Source organism: Entelurus aequoreus, linkage group LG10, assembly GCF_033978785.1.
Source record: "Entelurus aequoreus isolate RoL-2023_Sb linkage group LG10, RoL_Eaeq_v1.1, whole genome shotgun sequence".
Taxonomy (NCBI): Eukaryota; Metazoa; Chordata; class Actinopteri; order Syngnathiformes; family Syngnathidae; genus Entelurus; species Entelurus aequoreus.
Genome location: NC_084740.1, coordinates 13,227,814 through 13,247,405, shown reverse-complemented (window position 1 = coordinate 13,247,405; position 19,592 = coordinate 13,227,814). Strand labels below are relative to the sequence as shown.

General features: G+C 37.9%; 1 protein-coding gene and 1 long non-coding RNA gene across 2 annotated transcripts; both read right to left on the bottom strand.

Annotated features, from left to right (window-relative positions):
- Positions 1 to 4,100: 4,100 nt before the first annotated feature.
- Positions 4,101 to 10,473, bottom strand: LOC133659298 (uncharacterized). The gene is made up of 3 exons (XR_009827614.1): positions 10,021 to 10,473; positions 8,197 to 8,275; positions 4,101 to 7,238 (listed from the first exon to the last, which is right to left on the bottom strand). It is a non-coding gene; the product is annotated as an uncharacterized LOC133659298 (long non-coding RNA).
- A 2,616-nt stretch (positions 10,474 to 13,089) lies between these two features.
- LOC133658296 (gastrula zinc finger protein XlCGF57.1-like) lies at positions 13,090 to 19,592 on the bottom strand. Its single transcript, XM_062060170.1, has 2 exons — positions 19,298 to 19,592; positions 13,090 to 15,784 (listed from the first exon to the last, which is right to left on the bottom strand). The coding sequence occupies exons 1-2, from the start codon at positions 19,473 to 19,475 to the stop codon at positions 14,682 to 14,684; spliced, it is 1,281 nt and encodes a 426-aa protein (XP_061916154.1). The 5' UTR covers positions 19,476 to 19,592; the 3' UTR covers positions 13,090 to 14,681.

Genomic DNA, 19,592 nt, shown 5'->3' with positions numbered 1-19,592 from the left:
AATGGCGACACTTAGTGGCAGAAAACGACTAATTACATTACCTCAATGGAAATAAAATACACCACTTCAGAGTAAATAAAATGTTTATATATATACAGCCCTTTGAGACACTTGTGATTTAGGGCTATATAAATAAACATTGATTGATTGATATATATATATATTTTTTTCATTTTTTTTATTTTTTTTGGGGGGGGCGGGGCACAAAAAATCTCTGTTTTCTCAGTACGTGTATTGTGATTTTCCTATCAAATAAATAAATAAATATAAAAAGAAAATAAATAAATAAAAATAATTTAAAAAATAAATAATGGGGAAAAAAATATATATATATGTATATATATATGTTATTATTTATTTTTTTATATAAAAAATAGTAATAATATATATATATATATATATATATATATATATATATATATATATATATATATATATATATATATATATATATATAATTAATTTTTTATATAAAAAAAAAGTTGAATATATATTTTTCTTTTAATAAACCTTTATTTATAAACTGCAACATTTACAAACAGCTGAGAAACAATAATCAAAATAGGTATGGTGCCAGTATGCTGTTTTTTTTTCAATAAAATACTGGAAAGGATAGAAATGTAGTTTGTCTCTTTTATCCGATTATTAATCGATTAATCGAAGTAATAATCGACAGATTAATCGATTATCACATTAATCGTTAGTTGCAGCCCTAATATATATATATATATATATATATATATATATATATATATATATATATATATATATATATATATATATATATATATATATATGTATTAGTATTTTTTTCATTTCTTTGTTATATTTATTTATTCATTTGATAGGGGAATCACAATACACGTACTGAGAAAACAGACATTTTTTTGTGCCCAGCCCCCCAAAAAATACAAAAAAATAAATAACTAAAAATTACAACATTTTATATTTTTGTTTACATTTTTTTTTTTTTAAACCTTTATTTATAAATTTCAACATTTACAAACATACATACACAAAATAATCAAAATAAGTACAAAAACAGTACAAAACAGCGCCAGGGGGTTGTAAATTCAAAGTAACTAAAATAGAATTCAAAAAAAATATATGTAAATATATATATAATAAACAAAGTGCAAAGCCATAGGCTCACTCAATTTCAGTAAATAACTTACATTTTTTTGTTTACATTATACCACATAACATTTTGCAACGATGACGTCTGTGTTAAAACGCCAGTAATTTGTGATACGGTGTATCCCCCTAGTGTAAAAAAAAAAGAGAATTGCAATTACCTTTAACATATTTTTCTGCCATCATTTATGGTGACTAGATTTTCAAATATAATTTATAGCTACTACACCAAATTGATAAAGCTACATACATCAATTGTATTGGTTTTAAACATCAGCTATAGTCTGCCAGGCAAATTCCATTCCATTTCCATCAATTACCTGCTCACACCAGATGTGGAATGATCAAACTAGTGAAAGGAAGTGATGCATGTAGTATAGCAACCAAACAGTTTAAGGACTAATGGCCAGATTATTTGCAGTCATATGAAAAACGGTTCCAAAAATTTGACTAATGTAAGTATGATGGGGCAGCAATAGGGGTGAGCATTCAACAGTTACAAATACAGTCGTGGTCAAAAGTTTACATACACTTGTAAAGAACATAATGTCATGGCTGTCTTGATTTCCCCAAAAAAATTATACAGCTCTTATTTTTTTTGTGATAGAGTGATTGGAGCACATACTTTTTGGTCACAAAAAACATTCATGAAGTTTGGTTCTTTTATGAATTTATTATGGGTCTACTGAACATGTGACCAAATCTGCTGGGTCAAAAGTATACATACAGCAACATACATTATCAATGTTGGTGATGTAGAAAAGTTACACTCTAATCAAAGTAGCTTCATGGCATGGCTTCTTAACTTCATGTGAGTGATTATGATTGACGACACCTGTTGACTTCTCTGAGCCCATTTAAATAGGGCTAATGTGATGCAGTCATTAGACTCGGTTACAAACGCAACAACGGGAAAGTCAAAGGAACTCAGAACAGATCTGAAAAAAATAATCAATGACTCGAACAAGTCAGGAAAGTCACTTGGAGCCATTTCAAAGCAGCTTAAGGTCCCAAGAGCAACTGTGCAGACAATTGTTCGTAAGTATAAAGTGCATGGCACAGTTTTGTCACTGCCACGATCAGGAACAAAATGCAAGCTATCACCTGCTGCTGAGAGAAAATTGGTCAGGATGATCAAGAGTCAACCGAGAACCACCAAAAAGCAGGTCTGCAATGAATTGGAAGCTGCTAGAACACAGGTGTCAGTGCCCTTCTCGAGAGACCTGGTTCCAGAGCCCTTGCTGTGCGTCGAAGTGAGTCCGACTATATCCAGCCGGAACTTGGCCACCTCGCGCAAAAGCTTTCACGATGTGTCACAATTTAAGGTGAAGTCAATCTCGCATAGTCTGCATTGATAAAGATGGTGAACTTATTCATTGCTTTGACATGATGAGTTCCTGAGGGACTCACCCAAGGACTTAGCTATTCCACACACCATCCTCACTCAGTTTCAACTTTCGGTTCTTCTTATAGATGTATTTAACATTTTTTCTCCTTAAAACGGAGTTTGATTTCAATTACATTTTCCTAGCAAGCAAGTAATGTCTTTGTAGCAACAGAATAATAAAGTAATTAAACTATCTAAAGGCAGGGGTGTCAAACATACCGTCCGGCCCAGGAAAAGGTTTTATCCGGCCCGCGGGATGAATTTGCAAAGTATAAAAATGAGCCGAAATTTTTGAAAGAAAGAAACTGCTGTTTTAAATGTGTCCACTAGATGTCGCAATAGCAATTCTTTGTATTTTTGTAGATTATGCTACATATGTAAAAATAAACCAGTGCACCAGTCGAGGAAAATGAGCAACCTACATATATAACCAATGAGTTGCCTGATGAACATTATCACATAATTTATTCAGAACATTATCACATAATTTATTCAGAACATTATCACATAATTTATTGAAAAAATATAAATAACGACAAATAAAGATAGAATGCTATTAACCTCAACATGTAAGTGTAAAAAAACTTAACAACATTATGATTTGTACATTTGCTTGTTCGATTTTTAAACAAAGAAAACAACCTGAAGTTGCCTTTATTTTTAAGTTATCGTGCCGTGATTTTACCAGTCCGGCCCACTTGGGAGTAGATTTTTCTCCATGTGGGCCCCCATCTAAAATGAGTTTGACACCCCTGATCTAAGGCAATTCAGGAATGCAGGGGTCTGTGGTTTTATGTCCACATCTGTCTGTCGTTTCTTACTTTTGTTATTATTTTAATTTTATTTTTTGTTGTTGGGGGAGGAAAATAGCATTTGATGTATGCCAATTTTACATCTTTGAAAATCAATAAACAAATGTTTAAAATAATATATTAATAAATAATTAAATTAAGATGACGCCGCATGATATATATGTTATTTTTCTTAGTTAGTAGGTACACTGCAAAAAGTCAGTGTTCAAAAACAAGAAACAATTAAATAAAATTAGGGGTATTTTACTTGAACTAAGCAAAATTATCTGCCAATAGAACAAGAACATGTTGCTTGTCAAGACTTTTGAAAAAAAAGCAAAATTAGCTAACCTCAATGAACCCCAAAATACCTTAAAATAAGTATATTCTCACTAATAACAAGTGCACTTTTCTTGATAGCAAAAAAAAATTTGACCTTTTTTCTCAATATGTTGAAAAATATTCTTAAATTACAGTAAATGCCATTGCCATTATCTTGACATAATGATATGCGTTCGGCATTACGTTTCTTGAAACCAGCAAACTTATACTAAAAACAAGTTTATTTTTCTTAATGGAAAGGTAACAGTTAAGAATATATATCTCATTATGTAGGATCATTTTCTTAAACTTCTTAAAATGCCACATGCTGTGGAATTCATAAATCATATTAATGCTTACAATCAGTACCGTAATCCTGACTAACAGAACAGTAAATGTCACTTGCTTAAATAAAGATATGAATCCAATTTCTTTTTACCTCTTTTATTATATTCAAGTTGCATAGTAACAGAAAAAAAAATTACAATATTTGGCCATCATCGAAATGCTGAAAGACTGTGCAAAAACAATCAATAAATCAATCAAAGTGTATTTATATAGCCCTTAATCACAAATGTCTCAAAGGGCTGCACAAAGCACAACATCCTTGGCTCAGATCCCACATCAGGGCAAGAAAAAAATCAACCCAATTAAAAAAAAATATATATATATATATTTCTCGTTAAATTAGATTTTTTTAAATAAAAAGTTAAAAAGTATTTTCATTTTTTTCCATTCTAGAATATTATGTTTTCTTGTAAAATTAAAACTTTTTGATACATAATATACGTATTTCATAATATTTCAACAGTCTTAAAAAATAGTTTATCAAAATAAAGTATTTTTTCATTTTTTAAAGCAATATTTCTTTGAAGATTTTGCTGCGTTTTTTTTTTTCCTAGCAAAATTGTGACTTTTGTCAGATAATTGTGAATAACTCCCACAGAGTGGTTAGAGTGTTCGCCCTGAGATCGGTAGGTTGGAGTTCAAATCCCGGCCGAGTCATACCAAAGACTATAAAAATGGGACCCGTTTCCTCCCTGCTTGGCACTCAGCAGCAAGGGTTGGAGTTGGGGGTTAAATCACCAAAATGATTCCCGGGCGCGGCGCCGCTGCTGCCCACTGCTCCCCAAGGGGATGGGTCAAATGCAGAGGACAAATTTCACCACATCTAGTGTGTGTGTGACAATCATTGGTACTTTAATCTTTAATCTTAATAATATTGCAAATAATATTTTAATGTGCTCGCTTTTTCTCACTTGGCTGTCTAAAAATGTGCCCTCCTAACAACACAGTTGAATAGCCCTGCCGTAAAGTACAGGATAAAATGTCATACAACATTTTTTACCTCAAAGATGTGAAGCATGGCCTTACTTGCATGCATGTCTGGCAAAGCCTTTATCATCGCAACCGCTTTGCTTTACTGTAAAACAAAACAATCATTTTAATTACTGCAGTAATTTATTCAAAAAACAACATAAAAACAGAGAGAAAGACAGAGCAACAAGAAAAGAAACATTTGTGAGTGCAGTTGGGAGAGACTGCAAGAAGCAGTAAGCTGCAGTTGGGGAAAAAGAAAAAAGTACTATGGGGTGATTAGGATGGTTGACAAGTAAATGGTAAATACTTGGTGGATGTCTGAAACTGAGCAGCACCAGCATCACTGACTGCTGTGGCCAGCCTATGGATTCAAGTCATCAAGTGATGTGGGAGTAATTACCTTTATCTGCCAGTGGAGGTCTCCTCACTTTTTTTTGAAAACTCCATAAAACTGAATCTTCTCACAAAATGCCCTTAAGCGGTTCTTCAGTCCAGGTATGAAGTGGGAATTTCCTTGACTGAGCATCCTCTATAGTTCATCCTACTACTTACGTATGAAATACTACACGGTCTAGCTCCATCCCATCTTGCCGATTGTATTGGACCATATGTCCCGGCAAGAAATCTGCGTTCAAGGCACTCCGGCTTATTAGTGATTCCCAGAGCCCAAAAAAGGTCTGCGGGCTATAGAGCGTTTTCTATTCGGGCTCCAGTACTCTGGAATGCCCTCCCGGTAACAGTTAGAGATGCTACCTCAGTAGAAGCATTTAAGTCCCATCTTAAAACTCATTTGTATAATCTAGCCTTTAAATAGACCCCCTTTTTAGACCAGTTGATCTGCCGTTTCTTTTCTTTTCTTCCCCCCTCTCCCTTGTGGAAGTGGGGGCACAGGTCCGGTGGCCATGGATGAAGTGCTGGCTGTCCAGAGTCCGGGTGGACCGCTCGCCTGTGCATCGGTTGGGGACATTTCTGCGCTGCTGACCCGTCTTCGCTCGGGATGGTCTCCTGCTGGCCCCACTATGGACTGGACTTTTACAATATTATGTCAGACCCACTCGACATCCATTGCTTTCGGTCTCCCCTATAGGGGGAAGGGGGGGGGGGGGGGGTCACCCACATCTGCGGTCCTCTCCAAGGTTTCTCATAGTCATTCATATTGACATCCCACTGGGTTGTGAGTTTTTCCTTGCCCTTATGTGGGCTCTGAACCGAGGATGTCATTGTGGCTTGTGCAGCCCTTTGAGACACTTGTGATTTAGGGCTATATAAATAAACATTGATTGATTGATTGATTGAGCCTACCATAGAGGGACACATAGCAAATATATTTTAAAATCTACATTCTAATCAAAATCTAGTGAATTGAAAAATGTTTTTGACCTACAAACTTTGCATGTAGAAATTGCAGAGTAACCTGCTGAGTGACTTACTAAACATTTTTTGCAAAAAAAAAAACAAACCTCACCAACATCTGTGTCCTTCATATTAAAAATGTAAAAATGGCTAACAATCTATAATTTGTAAACTAATTAAGGGAATTACGCCAAGAATCATATTAAACATAAATCAACTTAAATGTATTTGATTTCTTTTCTTTTCTTCTGTCCTCTGCTCCCCTCTCCCTTGTGGAGGGGCAGTTGCACAGTTCCGGTGGCCATGGATGAAGTGCTGGCTGTCCAGAGTCGGGACCCCGGGTGGACCGCTCGCCTGTGCATCGGTTGGGGACATCTCTGCGCTGCTGACCCGTCTCCGCTCGGGATGGTCTCCTGCTGACCCCACTATGGACTGGACTCTCGCTGATGTGTTGGATCCACTGTGGACTGGACTTTTACAATATTATGTCAGACCCACTCGACATCGATTGCTTTCGGTCTCCCCTGGAAGGGGGGGGGGGGTTACCCACATATGCGGTCCTCTCCAAGGTTTCTCATAGTCATTCACATCGACGTCCCACTGGGGTGAGTTTTTCCTTGCCCGTATGTGGGCTCTGTACCGAGGATGTCGTTGTGGCTTGTGCAGCCCTTTGAGACACTTGTGATTTAGGGCTGTATAAATAAACATTGATTGATTGATTTTCTTACATGTACACTTTTTTTGAAGAATCTCGGTAGATTTGTCTTTCTCCTTCAAAACATCAAAGTCGATGTAAACCCGGCTTGCTTGGTATTCAAGGTCCAACAGCTGGGCAACATCCTTCTTGTTAGGTCTGGGCCTGGATTTGTATAGCTCCTGTAGAACTGTGTAGTGTCTGGCCTGGTTCTGTAGGCTGTCAGTACTTTCAGGCCCTATTGTTGAAATGAAATTACAATCACTGTTTCAGTTTCTACCATTACAGTTTGAATAAACATACTAGTGATGTCCGATAATAATATAGTATATTATTATTATTCTCCCGAATTTCTCCCGATTTCCACCCAGACAACAATATTGGGGGCGTACTGCCTTTGCGTGCCGGCCCAATCACATATCTACGGCTTTTCACACACACAAGTGAATGCCATGCATACTTGGTCAACAACCATACAGGTCACACTGAGGTTGGCCGTATAAACAACTTTAACACTGTTACAAATATGCGCCAAACTGTGAACCCACACCAAACAAGAATGACAACACAACATAAACACAACAGAACAAATACCCAGAACCCCTTGCAGCACTAACTCTTTCGGGACGCTACAATATACACCCCCTGCTACCCCCATACTCCCCCAACCCCGCACACCTCAACCTCCTCATACTCTCTCAGGGAGAACATGTCCCAAATTCCAAGCTGCTGTTTTGAGGCATGTTAAAAAAAATAATGCACTTTGTGACTTCAATAATAAATATGGCAGTGCCATGTTGGCATTTTTTTCCATAACTTGAGTTGATTTATTTTGGAAAACCTTGTTACATTGTTTAATGCATCCAGCGGGGCATCACAACAAAATTAGGCATAAGAATGTGTTAATTCCACGACTGTATATATCGGTATCGGTTAATATCGGAATCGGTAATTAAGAGTTGGACAATATCGGAATATCGGATAGCGGCAAAAAAGCCATTATCGGACATCTCTAGTAAATCTTAATATTGTCAGTTAATGTTTTATGATCTGACAAATGTCTAAACTAGCATCCTTATTATAAATCTTGTAGTTTTAGGGTGATGATACTGTTGCATTTACTAAATAATAATAATAAAACAATTAAAAAGGCATTCCCCTCATTGATACTTTTAGTAGTTTTAATACAAACACACCTGTTCAGCCTCTGGAAGACTGCCTCCAGATTGGGATGATCTTTCCGGGATCAAAGCATTTCCCTGCTAATATTAGCAGCTAAAAAACACATACATTCACACTGTAAATATGCAGTATAAGGCAGTGTTTTTCAACCACTGTGCCGCGCCTACAGTCTGGTGTGCCGTGGGAGATTATGTAATTTCACTTAATTGGGTTACAGATATTTTTTGCAAACCAGTAATTATAATCCGCAAATAATGTGTTGTTGTTGAGTGTCTGTAATGTCTAGAGCTCGGCAGAGTAACCGTGTAATACTCTTCCATATCAGTAGGTGGCAGCACGTAGCTAATTGCTTTGTAGATGTCGGGAACAACAACGATGGTTTGTCGTGATCACAATATGCAGACGACAGCGGGAGGCAGCGTGCAGGTAAAAAGGTGTCTAATGCTTAAACCAAAAATAAACAAAAGGTAAGTGCCCCTAAGAAAAGGCATTGAAGTTTAGAGAAGGCTATGCCGAACGAAACTAAAACTGAACTGGCTAAAAAGTAAACAAAAACAGAATGCTGGACGACAGCAAAGACTTACTGTGGAGCAAAGACAGCGTCCACAAAGTACATCCGAACGTGACATGACAATAAACAATGTCCCCGCAAAGAAGGATAAAAACAACTGAACTATTCTTGACTGCTAAAACAAAGTAGGAGCAGGAAATATCGCTCAAAGGAAGACATGAAACTAATATAGGAAAATACCCCAAAAAAGAGAAAAAGCCACCAAAATAGGAGCGCAAGACAAGACCAAAAAAGTCCAAATAAGTCAGGGCATGATGTGACAGGTGGTGACAGTACACCTACTTTGAGACAAGAGCTATATTGATGCATGCTTGGTTATGGTTTAAAGTCATATTCAACAACTGCGACAAAGACTTTTTACCGTCAACCGAGTTTCATTTTTTAATAATTTCTGCTGGTGGTGTGCCTCCGGATTTTGTCAACGCAAAAAAAAATGTGCCTTGGCTCAAAAAAGGTTGGAAAAACACTGGTATAAGGTCATAACCTGGTTGTTAAGTCAGTGGTGGCAGCACAGAAGCACATCTTATGCAGGAATAGGTATGTACATTTTAGGTCAAGTCTGCCTGCCATTCCCACCAATATGACTAATGTCAGAGAGCAGTGTTTTATTGTGCAGTGTTCGAATGAAACAAGCCTCATGATTCCACCCCATTTACCGTGTAACCTATTTTTATGGGCTTGCCTCTTTGTGATGTTAAGTTCCTGTTATCAGCTGTTATACAGTATATGCCTTGAGCTCTTATTTTGAAGGTGCTAAGAGCGGAAGTGGTGACACGTTGTAGTGGAGCGGAGGTTTTGAAAAGAAAGGAAATAAAGTGGTCCTCGTGTAAAACACGGAGGCTCCAGTTTTACACGAAGACCACTTTATTTCCTTTCTTTTCAAAACCTCCGCTCGCTCCACTACAACGTGTCACCTCTTCCGCCCTGAGCGCCTTCAAAATAAGAGCTCAATGAACCGAGATAGGCGACATATATAAACCCTCGGTTACAACCGATCGTCCATGCTAACATTAGCCAACTCAAAATATAATAAAGTTAAAGTAAGCTAAGAGCCTACAAGTTGTTCCTTCAAACAGTTTCTGCCGATAAAAAAAGTGTCATTCATCGTCATAATCATCATATCATTTTTTAAAGAAAAGGCTTTTCCGGTAGCTGTTACCTGTTTCTAGCCAACGTTTGGCGAGAAGCCCAGTTTGTTAAAATTAGCATGTGAGAACTTTACAGTTATCTTAACGTGCAAAGACATACAGAAGCAAATTAGCGTTACCTTTCAACACTGCAACTCTTGTAGGATCCATGTTCTAAAAAGCACTTCCATCTTCATCCATGGCGGAGTCAGTTTAGAAGATTTCCAAACGACTCAAATTTCAAACGACACATGCATAGACATCTTATAAGTAGACGCAGCATTGGCTGCTGTGACGCGAGAAATTCGGCCGCCATCTTGAAGTGGTGATGAGGAGCCAGCTGCTTGCCGACTCCTCTTTTTCTACCTGTCAACTGTCAGTTGACAGGTAGAAAACAAAGATGCCGGGCTGGTGTCCAGCGTTTTCCTGCTCAAATGAGCGGTCTGTTGAAAATAGGAATTGGGGGATTACTTTTCACAAGTAAGATTTAACATTAACGTACTATTGGTTGTATTTTGTGAAAAGAATATTACCACAGAGTCCAGAAGGAGCAAAGATCTCCAATAGTATTGAAATTGTAGCCGCTAGCAAACAAGAGTATTACCATAATAGAATTGCTTGTCAATTAAATTAATTACATTTAAAATGGTCATACTTGAATAACATAAAGTTGAAATAAATGATTGTGACACCTAAAACAAAATTCACCAGCCGCCACTGATTATGATGCATTCTCATTTTAGGCAAAGTATAAGACAATACTTTCTTAACAGTATAATTGTAACCAGAAATAAGTCTTCAAGTAACAATATTCAAATACTAACATTGTTGGGTAAAACAGAATTTGGTTTTATTCTGAATCCAGTGAAACAGATTGGTGGTTTTAGCTGATATAAAGACTTTCGGGTGTTTATATATGTTTATGTTTAAGTATTTGGCAGACGCTTTTATCCAAAGCGACATACATAAAAAATACAAAACAATCACTGTAAACATTATCATTTAAGGGAAGAATGTAATACAAAATATAAATACAAAGTGTCAAGACAGAATAAACTCTCTGCTGCAGCAACAGAGATACAGTCTATAGGTCCCTAGGATATATAGATATCTAATGTATTCATACATTGTTTATGTAGGATATACGCATGTATATATAACCTAATCATATTGTTTCTTCAACTTAAAAATAGTTTTTTCCTCCCTTCTCTGGGATTATATTCCCAGTTTTGATCTCGGACGTCTGGTCATCTATAGCATATAAGAATATTCTATTACTGTTAAGCAAACTATGACTAATAAAACAAGCCAAAACATGTGTCCTTTATCATAGCTACACGTATGACAAAAAAGCGCGTGAAAATCAGTGGTATTCAGTGAGGTAAAATGAATTAAATGCTCTGACAGTTCATTGTTCCTGCCAAATGAATTGCACTGAGAGGAGCGGATCACCACTCCAAGATGGCGGCCCCGCGTCTCGTCAGCGCCAGTAGGCAGTAGCGCTCTATGCTGCGTCTACTTATAAGATGTCTATGCTGCGCTCGGCTTTCTAAACTCGCGACCACGCCCCCCGCTCCCCAGAGCTCATTTGATTGGTCGCTGTAAAGTCCCTTCTTCTTCTTCTGTTGCTCTCGCTGATTTCTCATGCAGTGCGCCACTTTTGCCCCCATCGGTCGCCGAGGGAGAAACAATGTCTGTCTTGTTGATTATGACACCTGCTGAATGAAGGAAGCGTCCTGAAGGTGAAATTGTGATGACAAGTTGACACTCGCCAGTCGTCATCATGACAAATGTACACACTGACAGTCGTCATCATGACAAATGCAAATTGGAAGCAGGAACATCCACTTTTAGGTTAGACTTGTTTTCCATGATATTAATACTGTTAAATAGAATGAAATTGTGAAAAGTGGAAAAGTTCATATTTCCAGTTATAAACGTTTCTTAATGTGTTTTAACAAAAGGGTTTAGTGACACCACACTGGAGACAATAAAGACATGTACCGTTCTGCAATGTTATTGTTCACTCAATGTACAATTGGCCTTTTTGTCAATGTTAAAAAATATTAGAAAAATTAACTCCAGTATACCTGAAGGCAACATGCATGCTGCATGATTATCATATTTAATGTCATCCTTCAACCTCTTGTTTCAGCCTCAAAATGATTGGATGTAGAGATTTTGTATGATGTATACATGACTTAACACTATTTGTACCTGTTTCCCTCAAATAAACACTTAGTATTGTGAAAAAGTCATTCTGTGGTGTGTGTGTGTGTGTGTGTTATTGTATTTCTACCCTTCTTGAGTAGGGTAGAAATACAAACATGAAAAGTCATTAGGTTAATCTAGTGCAGGGGTCGGCAACCCAAAATGTTGAAAGAGCCATATTGGACCAAAAAAACAAAAACAAATCTGTCTGGAGCCGCAAAAAATTAAAAGCCATATTACATGTGTCATGAGATATACATTTAATTAAGAGGACTTAAAGGAAACTAAATTAGCTCAAATGTAGCTACAAATTAGGCATAATGATGCAATATGTACATATAGCTAGCCTAAATAGCATGTTAGCATCGATTAGCTTGCAGTCATGCAGTGACCAAATATGTCTGATTAGCACTTCACACAAGTCAATAACATCAACAAAACTCACCTTTGTGCACTCATGTACAACGTTAAAAGTGTGGTGGACAAAATTAGACAGAAAAAGAAGTGGCATAAAACACGTCCTAGAAAGTCGGAGAAAGTTATGCATGTAAACAGACTATACGGTGAGTTCAAGGACCGCCAAAATAAGTAGGACAAAACGGCGCTCGCCAAATACTTGAATCAGTGAAGCATATTTAATATAAACAGTGTGATTTATAACAATTACGGAGGTTTGTGTCATGTTTGTCCTCCTACAGAAACCATACTACAACAAAAAAATTGTTTTTTTTTCCCCTCATCTTTTTCCATTCTTCATACATTTTTGAAAAATCTCCAGAGAGCCACTAGGGCGGCGCTAAAGAGCCGCATGCGGCTCTAGAGCCGCGGGTTGCCGACCCCCGATCTAGTGTAAATCTACATCCTATACTGCTAACTAATTACAAATGGTCAATCTTATGTTAATTGACACATCGCATTGTCACCCCCACCATTGCCATAAATAGTAGGCACTGCATGACCCCGTCAATAAATAGGTTTTTTGGTGAAAATCAGTCTTTTTATTGTCTGAGTTTGGTAAGGTATCTTCAAAGTGGTTTGCACACAAAATAGCCTTCCACGCAGTTGTACTGGAGGTATATTGCCACAATAAAAAGTTAACCAGACACCTCGTACATCATGAGATGAGGCCGGGTATTAAAACCAATAACAGATCATTTGAGGTTGTCTGTTGACACTGTGGGCGTTATTTTTTGTTAGGACTACTGTCAGGTTCAAACACTGATGACATCTATTAAACAGACAAGAAGCAAGGAATTAAACAGACACATAATTCAATTTAGCTCATTGAGGAGAAACGTCTGGGCTGTACTCTTAGTACAGTCTCCCACCACGCTCTGACGAAAGGTTTCACACATCCTCTTTTATCTGGACTTTCCCTGATTACATGGCAACAGCTGTTTCTAAAGGAAGGGGGGGTCGTAAACAGCCGTCGCCCTCGGTCACAAAACAGTTCAAAGAAAAGATGCCTGGAGCTTGCGTCAGGTCCTGCTTCCTCTCCGATTTGTAGTTCTCAGGTCAAGACAAAATATTCCTGTGGATTACAATAGATCAAAGAAACCAACGCCTTCATGTCGCTTCCCATCCTACACAGTTGAGTTTTACAAGACTTCTGCTTGGTAAAATCAAAGATAGCTTTTGTCCTCTTGCCGGGAACTCATTGAAACGCAAAGTTTTGTGATAACTTCGATACAATTATTCTGACAACTACGAACACTGCTAGCGAAATAAAAATAACAGAAAACCTTGTAACAATGGCAACCTACATCACAATTGTCGGCAAATCTCAAACAACTCTTTTGGAAAAAGGCAACATTATTTACAACGTATTGTCACAGTGGCTCCATGGTTTGATTTGAACATTTAGGGTGTTATTGGGATCACAAATACACAAAAACTGATGCCAACGGGAAAGAAAATTGGGTTTTGCAAAATATGACTCCTTTAAGAATCCATTTCAGCATATGGTGTTTAAAAGGTATTTCGATATGATTATCGGATATTTATCCTCACCAGGGTGAAGATCAAATTATCTTAGCTTTTTACTACTTCTTTTGGACATGTTCAACTATTTAATTGCACGTGTGGTTGTTTTATCCATCCATCCATTTTCTACCGCTTGTCCCTCTTGGTGTCGCAGGTGCTGGAGTCTTGTTTTATTGTGGTCCAAAATAAAACTGAAATTACTGATGATTCTAAAATTAGAAAGCTTCGGTCATTTAGCCGTTTTGCATATTTGATTTCCCTTAATTCCTTTTCGATTGTTTTAGCCAGGTGAGTGTAATGATAACTTTGCATTTTTCACAAATGGCATCTTCACTGCTTGGTTTATCATTTATATTTCTCTTCGCTTGTTCTCCCCACTCCTTCCTTCAGATAAACGTGTTGGCCATTTTCCATATCTTTAGGCAATTCCTCACTATTGCCATCTAAACTGCAAATACTACAGACTAGTGCAGGTTGGGCAACTATAACGTTTTTCTCAATTTTTGTGCGCATGTGTGCTGTCAAGAACATGTTTTACATTTGTGTGGTTTTCTTCGTTTCACTTTATTTTACTTTATTGTGAATCTTTCACCACACACTGACCAATTTAATTGTTTTTTTCTGCAGTGTGCGTTTCCATGTGTTTTGCCACACGATTTGACCTTTGACAGAATAATTTACCACACACTATACAACTAAAAGGTTGTTGTCCTTTTTGTGCTCTCATGTGTGATACCATATGTGTCTTTTGAGAAAATCTTTCACCGCACACCAAACAACTAAAAGGTTTTTCTCCAGTGTGTGTTCTCATGTGTGTTACCACATTTGACTTCAGAGAGAAAGCTTTATCACACACTGAACATCTGAAAGGTTTTTCACCTGTGTGTGTTCTCATGTGTGATACCATGTGTGGCTTTTGAGTGAATGTTTTACAGCATATTGAACAACTAAAAGGTTTTTCCCCTGTGTGCGTTCTCCTGTGTGATAACATAATTGACTTTGAAGAGAAGGTTTTATCACACACGGAACAACCAAAAGGTTTATCTCCTGTGTGTGTTCTCATGTGGTATACCATCGCTGACTTTTTAAGGAATATTTTACCACAAACTGAACAACAAAAAGGTTTTTCTCCTATGTGTGTACTAAGGTGTCTTTTCATATTTGACTTATCAGAAAATATTTTACCACACATTGAACAACTAAAAGGTTTTTCTTTCTTCTTTTCAGAGCATTCAGAGTTTTTGTTGTCAGTGTGAGTCTTCGTATCACCTTCGTAGTCTGTATCGCTGCTCAAAGGTTCTTGGGCGTCATGTCCGTCTTCAAGACAGGGAGACATTGTGTCATCACTGTCTGAAAGTGAAGCTAAGAGGTTGTTTGCTTGTGATCCTCCACAGTCACCTCCATCATCTTCTGTTATGTGTAGTAGTGAGCTGCTGCTTGGAGGCTCCTTGTCTGGACTGCGATGAAGCGGTGAGCACTCAAGTGGTTGGTCTTCATGGTCTTCAGTTTTCACAGAGACGGCAGTCAGTGGCAACATACAGAGATCATCCTTTGGCTCTAGAAAACGCTCTCCTCCCTGGTGAGTGACCCAGGGTTCCTCCTCTTCCTCTTTGATGTGGGGGGGCTGTGGATCCTGCTGCTTCAAAGTGGAGCTCCCCTCCTGTGGCTGAAGGGGAAGTCCATCTTGACGAGCAATCAGCTGCTGAATGTCTGCAAGACACAAGCAACATAAAAACACACTTTTTTTTGTCCTGCGGTCCCTTCTCGAGGTTTCTCATTGTTCGCATTGGGTTGAGTTTTTTCTTGCCCTGATATGGGATCAGACCCGAGGATGTCGTGATTTGTGCAGCCCTTTGAGGCATTTGTCATTAAGGGCTATATAATAATGGAATACAAGCTATTAGGGCTGGGCGATATATCGAATATACTCGATATATCGCGGGTTTGTCTCTGTGACTATATTGTGATATTCGAGTATACATTCTCATGCAGTTGCTTTTAGCTGCGGGCATTACAATACAGGCTTTTCTCACTCTTTCTTGTCTCTCCTTCTCAAAGAGACATAAAACAAGCGCACCTTCTTACATATGTCACATACTGTCGCGCGTGCTACGTCATACGCTCTTGCGGAGCAGAGAAGTAGCGGAATGGGTAAAGTTAGCAGTGGGAGGTGTGCAAGCAGAGCGGTGCGAGTGGTAATACGAGAGAGAAGGTGCGAATCTGGTAAGAAATGGAGGAAGAATTAATTCCCCAAAAAAACAGCACAGGGTACATCATCTGGCGGTGGTTTGGCTTCAAGCGGGAAGATGTTGAACAGACAACCGTAATATGTAAATGTGGCAAAAGCGTTGCTACAAAAAGCAGCAGCACTACTAATTTGTAGCATCATTTGAAAAGTGATTAGTGTTCGGTGTCTTGTAATGTCCAGTTTTATTATGTATTTTACTATGTACTGCTTTTATATTTCCTGTACTATGTATTATTACTTTGAACTGTTTTATATATTTATTTTTTATTAAATCAACATAAAAAACACAAGATACACTTACAATTAGTGCACCAACCCAAAAAACCTCCCTCCCCATTTACACTCATTCACACAAAACGGGTTGTTTCTTTCTGTTATTAATATTCTGGTTCCTACAATATAGAACAATACAGTCTGCAAGGGATACAGTCCGTGAAGCACACATGATTGTGTGTGCTGCTGGTCCACTAACTTTTTCATTAATTACTATTTTTTATGTAATTGTTTTTATATTGTTTTACTTTCTTTTTTTATTCAAGACAATATTTATTTATATATCTTATTTAATTTTTTTTAAAAAGGACCTTATCTTCACCAGACCAGGTTGTGAATGAAATTAGATTGTTTAAAGGGTTCTTAAAACCAGGTCCAGTCCAGATTATGTCCAGGTCGGTATATTTAAATTTTTATCCTGTAAAGCAGGGGTGTCAAACGTGCGGCCCGAGGGCCGGATCAGGCCCACGAACAGGTTTTATCCGGCCCGCGGGAGGAGTTTGCTAAGTATAAAAAATAACCTGACATTTTTGAATGAAAGAAACTGCTGTACTAAATGTGTCCACTGGATGTCGCAATAGCAATTATTTGTATCTTTGTAGATTATGCTATATATGTACAAAATAAACCACATGATGTTAGTACATCAGTCGAGGAAAATGATCCAACTACACAAATAACATAGGGTAATTAGATTTTGATATTATTTTTTTATCTTGATAGATTGAAAATTGACACCAATGAGTTGACTGACATAATTTATTCAGAAACTATAAATAACGACAAATAAAGTATGTATACTATTAACCGCAACAGGTAATTGTAAAAAAAAACAACAACAACATTATGATTTGTACAATTTTAGAATGTGCTTGTTCTATTTTTTAAACAAAGAAAACAATCTGAAGTTGTCTTTATTTTTAAGTTATCGTGCCGTGATTTTACCTGTCCGGCCCACTGGGAGTAGATTTTTCTCCTTGTGGCCCCCGATCTAAAATGAGTTTGACACCCCTGCTGTAAAGCGTCTTTGAAGAGCGCAATACAAAATAAAATGTATTATTATTATTATTAAAGCAGTTTGATTGGCAACTGTGATTTCCCTCTCTGCATGAAAGTTTAAAATGAGCATATATTAATGCAGTATGAACAAGAATGTTTTAATGTAGACACATAGAATCATCATACTGCTGTGATTATATACATCAATTGTTCATTCAAGGCCATATCGCCCAGCCCTAACCTGGCACTTTTCCCCTACTATCTTAGCGCTGTAGGCACTGCTACCACTAAGGCAGGGGTCACCAACGTGGTGCCCGCGGGCACCAGGTAGCCCGTAAGGACCAGATGAGTAGCCCGCTGGCCTGTTCTAAAAATAGCTCAAATAGCAGCACTTACCAGTGAGCTGCCTCTATTTTTTAAATTGTATTTATTTACTAGCAAGCTGGTCTCACTTTGGGGCAGCACGGTGGCAGAGGGGTTAGTGCGTCTGCCTCACAATACGAAGGTCCTGGGTTCGATCCTGCGCTCGGGATCTTTCTGTGTGGAGTTTGCATGTCCTCCCCGTGACTGCGTGGGTTCCCTCCGGGTACTCCGGCTTCCTCCCACTTCCAAAGACATGCACCTGGGGATAGGTTGATTGGCAACACTAAATTGGCCCTAGTGTGTGAATGTGAGTGTGAATGTTGTCTGTCTATCTGTGTTGGCCCTGCGATGAGGTGGCGACTTGTCCAGGGTGTACCCCGCCTTCCGCCCGATTGTAGCTGAGATAGGCTCCAGCACCCCCCGCAACCCCATAAGGGATAAGCGGTAGAAAATGGATGGATGGATGGTCTCACTTTGCTTGACATTTTTAATTCTATGAGAGACAAAACTCAAATAGAATTTGAAAATCCAAGAAAATATTTTAAAGACTTGGTCTTCACTAACTGACAAAGAAACAGATAACAGATTTGGTGTCCAGTTCAAAGTGTGACATGATTTATTTAAAAATTTGAGAGTTGACTTTTGTATTTTACATGAGTTATTATTTGTACAAACATGGTGCAAAGTAATTCATGATTTGTTCAAAAATGCTAGTGGCTAGCTAGTTAAAATGGGATATTGTGATTTCACAAGACTGTCTTAGAAGTGATCATTTGAAAATGTTCAATTTGAAAAATGTGCACTTAGAGAAAATATAAAAATAAAGTGTTGCATATTGATATTTATCTGTTTCTATATATATTTATTGTGAGAAATCATTAAGATGATCAGTGTTTCCACAAAGATAAATATCATTAATTATTAATAATAACATAGAGTTAAAGGTAAATTGAGCAAATTGGCTATTTCTGGCAATTTATTTAAGTGTGTATCAAACTGGTAGCCCTTCGCATTAATCACTACCCAAGAAGTAGCCCTTGGTTTCAAAAAGGTTGGTGACCCCTGCACTAAGGGGTGTACTTGTTTCCATTTACGGCTCTATTTACGTTTGAACTACGAGCCACTGTAAAAACACTGGACCCTTTCACCTGCTTCGTCTCAGTTAGGTGTCGGAACATAGTTCACAGCCGCTGGGGTGCAATGGAGCTCGCTAAACATAAAGATACAAGGGATGTTTAATCAGTGACCACTTTTGGATCGCAAACCTACTGCAACCATGACTAGTCGCTACATTTGTCGACTAATCATCGACATTTCAGTGAGTGAAAATGTAAATTTACCTCCAACTTGTATCACAATTTGATTCTTGTAAACAGCGTCCAGTTGTTGTTGTTGTCGCCAGTTGTCTTCTCTTCTTCGAGAAAGTTCTTCCTCGTACGACGCTATCGTTCTTTCGAACAGCCCGAATATTTCATCAGCTGCCGCCATTAGTCGCTCCTTTACCAAGTTTTTCAACATTTTGAATGTTTTTACTCGGTTATATGATATCTATGTCGTCTTGCTGTGTCGTCTCCGCCGCCGCCGTTCGTGTCACACGCGTAACTTCCGCGTTTTTCTTCTTCGCTGCAGCTAAAT

Bases quoted from the DNA above. Each gene is read 5' to 3' on its own strand.
- LOC133658296 (XM_062060170.1), bottom strand. From the start codon at position 19,475: ATGTTGAAAAACTTGGTAAAGGAGCGACTAATGGCGGCAGCTGATGAA. The intron at 15,785-19,297 runs GTAAATTTACAT...TGTGTCTTGCAG, and splicing joins AATTGTGATACAAGTTGGAG to ACATTCAGCAGCTGATTGCT.